Source organism: Psammomys obesus, unplaced genomic scaffold (genome assembly GCF_907164565.1).
Source record: "Psammomys obesus unplaced genomic scaffold, mPsaObe1.curated_primary_1811, whole genome shotgun sequence".
NCBI lineage: Eukaryota > Metazoa > Chordata > Mammalia > Rodentia > Muridae > Psammomys > Psammomys obesus.
The window spans coordinates 17,728,836-17,742,156 of record NW_026596120.1 but is presented as its reverse complement, the minus strand read 5'-3'; the positions used below and the strand labels follow the sequence as shown (position 1 = coordinate 17,742,156).

The 13,321-nt window shown below is 57.8% G+C and overlaps 3 protein-coding genes across 6 annotated transcripts; 2 read left to right on the top strand and 1 right to left on the bottom strand.

Annotated features, from left to right (window-relative positions):
* The first annotated feature begins 136 nt into the window (after positions 1-136).
* Wdr6 (WD repeat domain 6) lies at positions 137-5,979 on the top strand. The gene is made up of 6 exons (XM_055629913.1): positions 137-359; positions 2,072-4,553; positions 4,656-4,745; positions 4,828-4,944; positions 5,041-5,159; positions 5,234-5,979. Exons 1-6 carry the CDS (start codon positions 260-262, stop codon positions 5,695-5,697), a joined length of 3,372 nt encoding a protein of 1,123 aa, XP_055485888.1. The 5' UTR covers positions 137-259; the 3' UTR covers positions 5,698-5,979.
* Positions 5,873-10,760, bottom strand: Dalrd3 (DALR anticodon binding domain containing 3). Of its 4 annotated transcripts, none has more exons than XM_055629922.1 (12): positions 10,700-10,760; positions 10,273-10,407; positions 8,459-8,754; positions 8,087-8,334; positions 7,923-8,002; positions 7,723-7,851; positions 7,152-7,225; positions 6,992-7,053; positions 6,814-6,896; positions 6,553-6,729; positions 6,356-6,466; positions 5,873-6,261 (listed from the first exon to the last, which is right to left on the bottom strand). In XM_055629922.1, the coding sequence occupies exons 2-12, from the start codon at positions 10,276-10,278 to the stop codon at positions 5,977-5,979; spliced, it is 1,551 nt and encodes a 516-aa protein (XP_055485897.1). In that variant the 5' UTR covers positions 10,279-10,407; positions 10,700-10,760; the 3' UTR covers positions 5,873-5,976. The 4 variants fall into 4 exon arrangements, with proteins under 4 accessions (XP_055485897.1, XP_055485896.1, XP_055485895.1 ...); XM_055629921.1 differs by lacking the exons at positions 10,273-10,407; positions 10,700-10,760 and adding an exon at positions 8,830-9,350 and having other exon boundaries at positions 5,873-6,096; positions 6,193-6,261; XM_055629920.1 differs by lacking the exons at positions 10,273-10,407; positions 10,700-10,760 and adding an exon at positions 8,830-9,349 and having other exon boundaries at positions 7,010-7,053.
* Positions 10,761-11,914: 1,154 nt separating this feature from the next.
* On the top strand, positions 11,915-13,321 carry Ndufaf3 (NADH:ubiquinone oxidoreductase complex assembly factor 3). Its single transcript, XM_055629931.1, has 5 exons — positions 11,915-12,047; positions 12,154-12,349; positions 12,509-12,575; positions 12,654-12,754; positions 12,832-13,321. Exons 1-5 carry the CDS (start codon positions 11,971-11,973, stop codon positions 12,946-12,948), a joined length of 558 nt encoding a protein of 185 aa, XP_055485906.1. The 5' UTR covers positions 11,915-11,970; the 3' UTR covers positions 12,949-13,321.

Genomic DNA, 13,321 nt, shown 5'->3' with positions numbered 1-13,321 from the left:
GAGCCGAGCGCCCGCCCGGGGGAGGGGAGGGGCCTCCCCGCCGGCCCCCGCGTGGGAGGGGCCCGGCCGGGCCAATCACGGGCGGGATCGCGTGGGCCGAGGGTCGTCATTGGCCGTCCGCGGCCGGGCGCCCCGCCCGGCTCCGCTACCTGTAGCTGGGGGCCCGGGAGCTCCGCGCCGCGGCTCTCGGGACGGCTGCTTCTCGCGAGAACGCAGCTCTCTCCCCGCCGCTGGCAGCCGCGGCAGCTTGCCGAACGTCATGGACGCTCTCGGGGACTATGTCTGGCCGCGGGCGACCTCCGAGCTCATACTCCTCCCGGTCACGGGTCTGGAGTGCGTTGGGCACAGGCTGCTGGCGGGTGAGGCTTGGTGGGCTCTGGTCGTGCTGGCGGGCGAAGAACTAGCCGCCCCCCTGGGGTGGTCGCACGGGACAAAGGGACGTCCCAGGGAAGAGGGTGGGCAGTGGCCTGGGGCCTGGCCGTGGGAGAAGGCAGGTTCGGAGCTGGCGGGAACACAGGAGGAGGGCGGGGCTCGAGAGGCAAAACTCTTGTCATAAATTGCGGCCAGCGTGGGAACCGTGGGCAGAGACGCGGGAAGGTGTAGGGGACGCCGTCGTTCTATGTGGGGGGAGGGGCGTGTGCGCCCCTAGACGAACTCGGGTGATCAGGACCCCTGGGGAGGTAGCAGAGAATGGGCAGTCCCAGGGGGCGTGGCCTCGAGAGAGGGTGAAGCCCCGCTCCCAAAGATGAGGGGCCGGTCGCCAAAAAAATTGCACCCGAGACTTCTCTGAGTAGAGTAGTTGTCGGGAGAGGCTGGGGCTCCGAGCCAGCTGGGGCACTATTCACATGCCCCAGTGTCTGGTTGTAAAGGCCTGAGATGGGTCTGAGGTGCCAAGTGTCCTGGAAGCAGCAAGGCCTGATGGGAAGCCACTAGCCATTGGTGATGATGGGCTTAGGTTTTATAAGTGAGAGTTATGCCTTGGGGCAGTCATCATCAGCCCCAACAAGATTGTGCGTCTGTCCGTGTATTAGCTAGAGTTGATAAGGGGGTGGTGGTGCAAATACTGGGTTGCTCCAGCAAGCTAAACTCCCTGGAGGTGAGACCAGCTGAAGGAAATAAAGTGGGTAGGATTTGAAGAGAGAGAAGACACAGAAGATTAAGAGAGTAATTTTGAGGCCTCTGGGTTTGCGCTGGGAGATGGGCAGAGGCTGGTAATGTTTACTGGGATGAGAAGCATGGAAATGATGGGGAAGCTGGGAATCCAGTTCTGGAAAGGCCTGGGTTGCCCTGTGTCTAAGGAGTGTAAAGAGACTGCAGGCAGGCGGACTACAGCCAGGCAGGCCACTCTGAGCACAAGCTGGGAGTTGGGTAACACAGTTTTAGTTTTAGTTTTGTTTCTGCTGTGTTAAACCCTGTCTAGGGTCTGGATACCTGGACCTCACCTCTACCTTCCAAGGCTTCTCTTCTCATACAAGGGATGAGGTTCACGGCTGTCCAATGGTGGGTCCGGAAGCCTAGCCCCCTGCCTGCAAAGCGTGGGCTGCTCCTGCCCCCGCCCCATTGCCTCTGAATATGCACAGGGATTAGACTGAGGGAGGGATTCTGATTATGGGCCAAATGGTGGAAAGGTTGACACAGCCTTTTCCCTGAGGGAGGGAGAATCAGGAAGGATGCATATAAGCAGTGAGGCTGAGAATTTGGGGACTAGAGCAGAGGAAGGGCTTCCCATCTGACGTGTAAGAATGATGTGGACCAGGGGTATCCTAGTGAATATGCATGAAGGGTGAGCCAGGCAGGTTGGCACACTGCTATAAGCCCAGGCATTGGCTGAGGCGAGAGAATTTTGAATTCAAGGCCAACCTGGGCTGTGTGGGAGAACCTTACCCCAGAAACTAGTGACTGAGGGGAACATACACTTGTAACAGAAATCTAGCTGAAGCTGGGGCAAGAATTTAGTAGGATTTTGTGTCCCGACTTACTCTTAACCTGTACGCTAAGATGCAGTCTGCTCTCCTTGCTTCGTGTCACACTTAGGTGACTGCTTCTGACGTGGTTCTTTACCTCTGTCTAGGTGAGGGGCCTGATTTGCTGGTGTACAACTTGGACTTCGGTGGGCATCTGCGGATGATGAAGCGAGTGCAGAGCCTGCTTGGTCACTATCTTATCCATGGGTTCCGAGTGCGGCCAGAGCCCAAAGGAGACCATGCCTCTGAGGCCATGATAGCTGTGTTTGGGAGCAAGGGACTCAGAATTGTGAAAGTTAGCTGGGATCAAAGCCATCTTCGAGAGCTCTGGCGCTCTGGCCTATGGAACATGTCCGACTGGATCTGGGATGTGCGCTGGCTTGAGGGCAATGTAGCCTTGGCCTTGGGCCACAACTCGGTGGTGTTGTATGACCCCGTGATAGGGTGCAGGCTGCAGGACGTGCCCTGCACAGACAGGTGCACCCTCTCCTCAGCCTGCCTGATCGGAGACACCTGGAAGGAACTGACCATAGTGGCAGGTGCGGTTTCCAACCAGCTCCTGGTCTGGTACCCAGCGACTGCTTTAACAGACAACAAAGCTGTGGCCCCTGACCGGCGGGTTAGTGGACATGTGGGCGTCATCTTCAGCATGTCATACCTGGAAAGCAAGGGCCTGCTGGCAACTGCTTCAGAAGATCGAAGTGTCCGTATCTGGAAGGTGGGCGACCTCCGGGTGCCTGGGGGGCGTGTGCAGAATATTGGTCACTGCTTTGGACACAGTGCCCGGGTGTGGCAGGTGAAGCTCCTAGAGAACTATCTGATCAGTGCAGGAGAGGACTGTGTCTGCTTGGTGTGGAGCCACGAGGGCGAGATCCTTCAAGCCTTTCGGGGCCACCAGGGCCGCGGGATCCGGGCCATCGCTACTCAGGAGAGGCAGGCCTGGGTCATCACTGGCGGTGATGACTCGGGCATTCGGCTCTGGCACCTGGTAGGCCGTGGGTACCCAGGCTTGGGCGTCTCAGCTCTGTGCTTCAAGTCCCCCAGCCGGCCAGGTGCCCTCAAGGCTGTGACTCTGGCTGGTTCTTGGAGAGTACTGGCAGTGACTGATGCAGGAGGCCTGTACCTCTACGACCTTGAGGTCAAGTGCTGGGAGCAGCTGCTGGAGGACAAGCGCTTTCAGTCTTACTGCCTGCTGGAGGCGGCCCCTGGGCCCGAGGGCTTTGGACTCTGTGCCTTAGCTAATGGGGAGGGTCTTGTCAAGGTTGTTCCCATCAACACTCCCACTGCTGCTGTGGACCAGAACCTGTTCAGTGGGAAGGTGCATAGCCTGAGCTGGGCCCTTCGTGGGTATGAGGAGCTTCTGTTGTTGGTGTCAGGCCCTGATGGGGTAGTGGCTTGCTTGGAGATCTCAGCTGCACCCACTGGCAAGGCTATATTTGTCAAGGAACGTTGCCGGTACCTGCTTCCCCCAAGCAAGCAGAGATGGCACACATGTAGTGCCTTCCTGCCCCCAGGTGACTTCCTGGTCTGTGGGGACCGCCGTGGCTCTGTGCTGCTGTTCCCTGCCAGACCAAACCTGTTCAAAGATCCTGGGGTTGGAGTCAAGGCTATCACTGGAGCGGAGGCTCCTGGAGCTGGTGGTGGCAGCGGTGGGTCTGAGAATGTTGCAGCAGGATTAGGCCCAGTATCTATCCTCTATTCTCTTCATGGGAAACAGGGTGTGACCTCAGTGACCTGCCACAGTGGCTATGTATACAGCACAGGGCGTGATGGCACCTACTACCAGCTCATTGTACATGGTGGCCAGCTCCAACCAGTCCTAAGGCAGAAGTCCTGCCGAGGCATGAACTGGGTAGCCGGGCTTCGAATGGTGCCTGATGGAAGTATGGTCATCTTGGGTTTCCATGCCAACGAATTCGTAGTGTGGAGCCCCCGGTCCCATGAGAAGCTGCATATCGTCAGCTGTGGTGGAGGGCACCGCTCTTGGGCCTTTTCTGATACCGAGGCAGCTATGGCCTTTGCCTACCTCAAGGATGGTGACGTCATGCTCTACCGGGCTCTAGGTGGCTGCACTCGGCCAAACGTGATTCTCCGAGAGGGTCTGCATGGCCGAGAGATCACATGTGTAAAGCGTGTGGGCACTGTAACCCTGGGTCCTGAGTTTGAGGTACCCAGCGTGGAGTATCCTGACTACCCGGAGCCTGGCAGTGAGGGCCCCGCTCTGATTGACATTGTGATGACATGCAGTGAGGACACCACTGTCTGTGTGCTAGCACTTCCCACAGCCACGGGCTCGGCCCACGCACTCACATCTGTTTGCAACCACATCTCTTCGGTGCGTGCTCTGGCCGTGTGGGCTGCCGGCACCCCGGGTGGCCCACAGGACCCTCAGCCGGGCCTCACTGCTCAGGTGGTGTCTGCGGGGGGTCGAGCTGAGATGCACTGCTTCAGCATCATGGTCATTCCTGACCCCAGCACCCCAAGCCGCCTAGCCTGTCACGTCATGCACCTGTCATCCCATCGGCTAGATGAGTACTGGGATCGGCAGCGCAACCGCCATCGCATGGTCAAGGTGGACCCTGAGACCAGGTAGCATGCACTCAATGCCATGGGTGTGGAGTGGGTCGGCGGGCGGCTCCTGGCTGCCGGCTCCCGGCTGCAGGCTCGCTGACAGCTGTGCTCTCCCTCCAGGTACATGTCTCTTGCTGTCTGTGAGCTTGACTCAGATAAGCCTGGCCTGGGCCCCCTTGTGGCTGCAGCCTGTAGTGATGGAGCCGTGAGGTGAGCACACAGGGCCAGTGCATGAGGAGACAAAGGGGCCGAGCTCAATAGGATGGGTTCTGAGATGCCTCCCCGCCCCCAGGCTCTTTCTCTTGCAGGACTCTGGGCGAATTCTGCATCTCCTTGCAGAGACTTTCCACCATAAGCGGTGTGTCCTCAAAGTCCATTCCTTCACGCATGAGGTGCCTAACCAGCGTCGGTGAGGCAGGCAGCCCTGTGTGGGTGGGGTAAGGGCTCCTGTTGTCTTCCTACGTCTTTCACTGATCTGGCTGCTCTGCCCTCTCCTGGCTTCCAGGAGGCAGATCCTGTGCAGTGCCGCTACCGACGGCAGCCTGGCCTTCTGGGATCTCACCACTGCAATGGACGGTGGCTCCACCACCCTGGAACTGCCAGCACACCCTGGACTCCCCTACCGTAAGTACCGTGACACCCCTTGCCACCACTCACAAGGTGAAAGCACAAGCCTAATGGCCACTCTCTTCCTGCAGAGCTGGGTACGCCCTGCTTGACCGTCCAGGCCCACAGCTGTGGCGTCAACAGCCTGCACACCTTGCCTACACCCGAGGGCCACCATCTTGTGGCCAGTGGCAGTGAGGATGGGTCCCTGCACATCTTCACGCTTTCTGTGAAGATGCCAGAGCTGGACGCAGCGGATGGGGAGGCTGAGCTGGTGCCCCAGCTGCATGTCCTAGAGGAATATTCTGTCCCCTGTGCACATGCTGCCCACGTGACAGGCCTCAAGATCCTAAGTCCCAGCCTCATGGTCTCAGCCTCCATAGACCAGCGGCTGACCTTCTGGCGTCTGGGGCACGGTGAGCCCACCTTCATGAACAGCACTGTGTTCCATGTGCCAGATGTGGCTGACATGGACTGCTGGCCTGTGAGCCCCGAGTTTGGTCACCGCTGTGCTCTTGGGGGTCAGGGACTCGAGGTTTACAACTGGTACGACTGAGTTATCTCACAGTCGTTGGAGACCTGAGCCTGGGCCTGCCTGTAGACAGTGGAGTGGGCATCAGCCATCTGTGCTCATGCTCACTGTGCTTTGAGATGAGGCCATGCCATAGCTTCCTGACTTGAAGTACTCCAGTGGGTGCCACATAGGTGGACCAAGAATATGTCTCACTCTCTACAACAGGATGAAATTGTATTTATTTTGGCTTTCAGCGCCCAACATCTATGAGGTTCTGTTTTTTCCCCAGTCGATTTTGTAAACATTCCTTGCTGTTGGGCCTTAGATGTAGCTCAGCGGAGGGAGGCCCAGCATAGCCAAGCCTGTGTGGAACACCTCGCGTACTGCCCTCAGAAGCTGTAGGCGGGCAAACATCTGACCAAAGAGGTGGGGCCGAGCTTCCTGGAAGGAGAGGAACCAGGCTCGTCCTCTTGTTTCCCTCGTCTTTACCCTGTGTGCCCAACATTTCCCGCAGAAACCCTTTTGCTGTATGCTCACCCCGAGAATGTGTACTCGGTTGTAGTATGAGCTGAAGTCCATGCTCAGCTGCACCAGGAACCTGCACACCTGGAGAGAGAGATGGAGTCATTGAGCTGCTATCTTTGTTCTTGTGTTATGACCACAGTAAAGAATAGTGCGTGTAGCGTCTTCCGTGCCTCACCATCTCCGTGCGAACAGGGATGTGGAGCCCTGGGGTGCTGGCCAGGCTCACAGTCTGGCTTAGCAGATCCGGAAAGGGAAGGACACTGTTGAAAAGCAGCAGCCACTCGCCCTGTAGGAGACAAGGGTGCTGGGAAGCACCTGAGCCTCAGAAGCCTGAGCCTCTGCCTGTGGCTGTTGCTCAGGAGCAACACTCACCTCATCACGCAGCAGTGAGAAATCCAGACTGCTCACAGGCGGAAAGGCCGGGTACAGACCTTGTTCCACTCCATGTTTGTAACCCTCGAAGAGTGTGGCAAGGCGGGCACAGTTATACATGACAAAAGTGCCACTCTTTGTACCCTTCGTGGAGATGGTGCTGTCAGCCAGGAGGAGCTGGAGAATGGGAACAGAGCTGCAGGGGCGTTGGCACCAGGCCTTCCCTCCTCAGTCTTAGTACCGTGAGTGACCCAGGCTTACTTGGCTCTGCGGAGCAGTGCTTAGCATCTCAAATTTGATGGTGGCCACACAGAGGACATCAAAGGTCTTGATCCAAGCTGGGTCTGGGGGTGAGAAATGGAGGCTGGTCAGTGTCTGCAGACAAGGAACAAGGGGTAGAGATATGTGACCTGCTCCGACTTGAGGGCTCTAGGTATACCTTGTGCCAGATCCTCACCATGCTTCAGTGATGAGGCCTTGCACACCTGAGCATGTCTGAGCCTGGAAAAACAAGCCAGTGAGAAGGTCTCCGGGAAAGCCCTAACCCACACCTCTGCTACTCCTAGTTTTGGTTGGTCTTCCTGACCAGCCTCACTCACTTGTAGTAGTCCGGGGCCGTCATCAGGGTGGCAGGTACACCAGCCACTTTCACTGGACCACAGACCAGGTGCTTCTGTGAAAGACAGCAAGGGCTCAGCCCAGTGACACTACCTTCCAGTGTCCAAGGAACCTACACTGCTTGCTTCTACTTTCTAAAAGATTTATTTACTTATTTTTATGTATACGAGCGATCTACCTGTATGTACACCTGCAGGCCAGAAGAGGGCATCAGATCCCATTATAGATGGTTGTGAGCCACCATGTGGTTGCTGAGAACTGAACTCAGAAGCTCTGGAAGCACAGACAGTGCTCTTAACTGTTGAGCCATCTCTCCAGCCCAGTTGCTTCTATCTTGATTGTCCCAATCTGTAACCACCAGCCTTAGCACCTCCTCAAGCCTAGGCCCTCCAGACATGGTCCAACCTTTCCTTAAGACTCCACCATCACGAGGCCTCTGCCCTTCTGCACAGGCCCCTAAGATGGTGTTAGTTTCTCAACCCATGGTCTAACAGGCCTTCGGGTGTCAAGGGTCGTCTGAGGTTGGAGGTGGTTTAACCTTCGGTAACAAACCTGCTCATGAGGAGCCTGGTCATCCAACTTCTGCCAAAGCAGGTCCAACTTTTGTTGTTGAAATGCCTCCTCACAGCTCACCACGTGTACAACCATACAGCCGTCTACACCAGCATCTGAATCTCCAACCTGAGTAGAGACGGTTAGTTATGTCAAAGATAAAACCAGTTTGGGCAGAGGGCAAGACTGGGGCCACTAACCAGGCCTGGGTGGCCACCCTCTGGCCAATGGCGCACAGTCTCCTGCAGCTCAGACAGCACAGCGAGCAGATCCTCAGTCACTACAGAAAACAGAGAGGAGCTGAAAGTGCTCCGCAGGGCAGAGATCCCTCACCCCCGTTCTGGCTTTCGTCCTACCGTCCTACCCAAACAGTCGTCTATGCTGGGGTCATAGCCCAATGCAAGTCTCTGTTCTACCAGTTCCTTCAGACACAGTCGGCCTAGGACGCCAGGGGGCAGTGTTTCCTCCTTCGAGTTGAGTTCTGCCAGCACACAGGTTCTCAGTGTTTCGGTGGAGGTGCTCCTCGAGGCAGTGGGCCAGTCCACCTGAAGTTTCTGCAGGAAAGTTGACATGTGCGAGTCCCGCACCGGGGGCACTAGGCACACACATACCCTGCAAAGCAAGGGCGGCTGTGTCAGCCTGCGAAGCAGGCCCAGATCACCATGACTTCCCCAACTTTTGTGTGTGTCCTCAAAGATTCAGCCTTTTGCCACTACAGACGCGAACACGCGCTTACCCGCGAGCACGTAGGGTCCGCGCTAGGTGATCGGCCACGAGCACAGCACGCAGCAGGCTCAGGCGGAGTGTGTCCGGGTTGCAGCGCAGTGCTGGGCAGTGTAGGACGACTCTCCGGCCTGGCGAGGCGGGCTTGACGGGAGCAGCGTAGGCGGCCAGAGCACCGAGCACACGCTCGAAGACTGCGGGCCGCTGGAGCTGCAGCGATAAGCCCGCGGGTGTCGGCGCGCAGCGCAGGACAGGGGCCACTCCCGGCCCCTGCAGGCCGGCGACCGCACGGAGCACGTACTCCGGCACCTACAGGCAGGAGCGCGTGTCAGTGAACCGAGTCCCGTGCAGCCGGCTAAATAGCCCCGTCCGGCGCGCACCCACCTGACCATCCCTGAAGCGCGCCTGCAGCGCCCTGCGCGGTGCCAAGAAGTCTCGGACACGCAGGTGCCGGGCATGCGTCTCCTTGAACCACACCGGGTTACCAGGCCCTACAGCTGCGTTGAGGGCCTCCAGCGTCTCCCCAACCCCAAGGCGCTCTGTCGCCATGGTGACCGGAAGAGTAAGCGGAACAGGAAGTAAACTATCGGTAGAGCTTCCGGGAGGTCTGCCTGGCAGGGGCGGAGATCCGGCTGTGGACCTTTCTGACTGGACCAGGGCGCACCAGCGTGCAGAGGGAGCCTGCATTCAACCCACGCCTCCCGTTCCCTCCCAACGACCTTTCCTGTATTCGTGAGCTCTAGACCCAAAATCTGAGGCTCCCAACCGCCTAGGGTATTTTCATCGTCACCCTGAATTATTAATTTGGTAACATCTTTGTCACCCGGCAAAACAATTTGTCATCAGAGTTTTAAATATTTGTGCTTATGGGTTTTTTTTGTTTTTGTTTTTTGTTTTTTTGCCTCATTTAAACAAAATGTCAGACGCTCCAGACGAATTGTTAATGGAATAAGGCTGTACTATTAAAGACACGTTGTTTTGTTTCGCTTTTTGAGACAGGGTTTTTCTGTGTAGCCCTGGAACTCACTTTGTAGATCAGGCTGGGCTTGGTCAAAGATCCACCCGCATGCTGGAATTAAAGTCGTGCACCACCAAGCCTTTCTTTCATTAAAGACGCTTTACCACATACTTAAAAACTAAACAAACAAAGCTTGAGTTTTATTTGCATGCCTTTCCTCGTTTGCTGTATGGAATGTCTTTATTCTCAGTAACAGCCCAGTCGGATAGAATCGGCCATCCTGATACCTGAGGAATTATGGAGTCACCGTAATTTCTAGAATCGCTACTAGCCTTTGATGTTTTTCCTTTAAACTGGTGTTACCGGCACCTTTGAGTCTTCTTTAGGCCACACTGGCCAGCTTGAGACATTCATGACAAGACCCAAGCAAGCCGGATCTCCGGTGGAGCATAGCATAGGAAAGCTTTCCTTTCAGCGTTACTTAAGTCTCCTCCACTTCCCCCAGTAATGAATGAATCCAACCGGTGAACTTTGCTCTGGAGAGGAGTGAACTCTAGGGCTAGAAAAAGGAGTTGGCGAGGCTCCTCTCTCTGGGCCTGGGCTGAGGGCCTGCTTGGGAGGTGCCGAAAGAGCACTGGACGGACACGACATTCCCGATGGCTTCTTGGGTGCCCACTCAACGGGAGTGATCGTGTCATTCCAAAGCACTTTCCATGCCGTGGGTACAGCTGCTGGCAGGGCTGGGACCCACAGGCAGGTTGGTGATTTCAGCTACTCTCCCTCCATGAAGACGGTTGGGGTGGTTTTTCCCCAGGAAGTGAAGAGCTATCTTTAGCGAGCTGCGGGCTGGGAGGCCCTGTGGGACTCACCGCCATTGTGGCCCTACAGAGAGGACCCAGGGCCTCCCTCTTCAGAGTTCTTCAGGGATTCCAGAAAGGGCCATCAGCCCGAGCTCTTTGCCCTTTTCGCCGTCTCTGCCTGCCATCATCAGCCCGAGGGTGCACCTGAGAGATGGAGATCAGAATGGCCCAGCAGCGGTTCTGAGGACAGGGACCACCTCATCTGGGCCAGGGCGCTGCTCGGGCAGGAGAGCAGGGAACGAAATCCAAGCGCAGCTGGAATGCACTGGGGACAACAGCTGCTTTTGGGATTCCGTTGCCCGCTGTCCAGCCGTTGGAGGGCTCCTGCTCCTCAGGTCACTCGCCCCGGGGCCAAACCGGAACCCGCCCTTTTTTTCCCAGTGGGCTGACAAGGAGTAGGTGTTGTAATCCAGTCTAGTGAGAAGGAGGCGCTCACCTGGGCCCCGGAACAATAGAAGGTGGGGGCCTCCCCGGGGACCAGGTCCCGATCCGGATTAGATCAGAAGGGCAGGATTAGTCCTGTGAGTCCCAAGCAGCAGGAGCCACTGGTACGGTGACGGGGCGGGCTTTGGAATCCGCCAAGAGGGAAGCGATCCCGTGGGACCCAAGAGGAAGTAAAACCATGCGTCCACTTCTGCGACACCCCAAAGCTCGGGGCCCTTTGTCCGGTGACGCTGCCAGCTCAAGAAGTGACAAGGGCCAAAGTGGCCCACGTAGCAGCGGCAGGACAGCCTCCCCCAAACCCACTGGAACCCGGCCCTTGCAAGCACCCCGCAGCCAGGCCCCAATGGTGCCGAGCATCCCACCCGTCTAGTCCAGCAGATAGAGAACGCGACAAAGTTCCCCTGAGCCTAGGACAGAACCGGTGCGCAGAGATGTCCCAGCCGCGCGGCGCCAGCGACTCCCGGGCCAGTAGGCCCTAGACACCGCTCAGGACAGGGGGACGGAGACAGGGGGATGCAGAGCGCGCGAGGACAGGGTGGTGCTCCAGGAGCTGTCTACTTCACGTCTCGTCCGGTCCGGCCCAGTCAGTCCCACCCGAGCAGCTCCACCAGTACTGCCACGGCGTACCCTTCCGCTGGCTCTAGCCGGCCGCAGACTTGGAGCCATTTTAAGGAGAAACCATCTGGCCACACCCCCTCGCGCTCCCGGGAAGCCAATCCGCGCTCGGCCACGCCTCTCCTGGAGCGCCGCGCTGCCGCCAACGGTCGTGCTGCGGACGGTTAGGGAGGGCAGCGGGTTCCAGGCTAGCCAGGGAAACCTTAGCCACCCGCCCCGCCCACGGAGCTCGGCTCCCAAAGCCCGGGATTAGGGCCTGGCGGCTGGCGCCACACCCTGGCCAGGTGTTCATAACAGGACCAGGTGCGCAGCTGCCCCGCCCCGGCCCCTGGGAGCCCTGGATAACGGCTGAGAACCCGGAGAACAGGCCGCGGCTGTGGCCTAAACAATACCCTGCGGGCGCCCCTGCCGGCAGGTGCTTCGCGCCCCCACTCCTTAGGGACAGGCGGCGGAGGCCTGGGGCGGGGTGGGCAACAGGTGCTGACGCGAGAACCGCACGGTGGGACTGAGACAGATGGCTGTGCCCACTGCGCCGCCCAGGTTGCGCGGTGCCCTCCGGGACGCAGGGCGGCGCTGTGGCCGCCTCGAGACAGCGCGCTCTGCGAGCCCGGCGCCCTTGCGGCCGGGTCACTGCGCGCCTTTGCAGCCATGGCCGCCGCTCTTGGATTTCGCTCCCTGTGCCGCGCACGACCTGCGCCGCTCTGCCGGCACGTCGATCGGCTGTGGTGAGCCCCCACGCCCTACCCCGCCTCTCACCACATGCCACCAGACCTTTAAAGCCCGCAGAGTAGTGCCGCCTGGCTTCGAGCCCCTGACTTTAGCCCTCCGCAGGATGACCCCTCGTCGGGGGCACCGTCTCTCCCCGGCGGATGACGAGTTGTACCAGCGGACACGCATCTCTCTGCTGCAAAACGAGAACCCATTGCCCGTATACATCGACAGCTACAGTAGCAGAGGGTTCACAGTCAACGGAAACCGTGTGTTAGGCCCGTGCGCGCTGCTCCCACAGACGGTGGTCCAGTGGAACGTGAGCCCTGCCCTGCCTTGCCCTGCTGTGAAATTGAAGCCTAGAGCCAAAAGCCACTTCTTCCTAGCAAAATTAGCTTCATTTTGTTGCCTATTTAGTGTCGCTGTGGGTAAAGGCTGTGTAGATTTGACGTGTTGAACGGCCTCTGCTCCCATACAGGTGGGATCTCATCAGGACATCACTGAAGAGAGCTTCTCCCTTTTCTGGATGCTGGAGCCGAGGATAGGTAGGGTGGGGGTAGCACTGGGTCCTAAGTGGCCACCTACCTCAGACCCTCAACACTTGCCCTCCCCACCTTTCCTAGAGATTGTTGTAGTGGGCACTGGAAACAAGACTGAGAGGCTGAATTCCCAAGTACTACAGGCCATGAGACAGCGGGGCATCGCCGTGGAGGTGCAGGACACGGTAGGTCTTTGGACATGGAAACACTAGGCAGTTCAGGCTGCAGCCCCAGCATGCTAATTCTAATGTTTTCATTGCAGCCCAATGCTTGTGCCACCTTCAACTTCCTGTGTCATGAAGGTCGAGTGACAGGAGCTGCCCTCATCCCCCCTCCTGGAGAGACGATGCTCACCTCCTTATCTCAAGCTGCACAATGAACCACCAGGAACCGTCCAGGAGGGCACAGGCACACTGCAGAGTGCAGGGGTTCCCAGTGCCTCCCCACCCTCCGCCTTTTGGTACTTTGAACACTTATCCATGATAATTTATCCTCCTAGATACAAACATTGTGTGGCTGCTGACAGGGTGGGATGGAAATTCAGTGGGGAGACCCTGGTCACTTAAAGTCCAGGAAGCAGTGCTCACAATCTACTTAGCACAAATGTAGATTTGAGGACACCCCGACAGCTCTCGTGATTGAAGTGTGTTCATCTCGTGTCCCAAGGCTCTGCTGGAGAATGAGGGGACTATATTTTGTGAACATTTGTGATGGTGGTGACTGCAAAGTTACACGTGCCCATTTAACTCAAA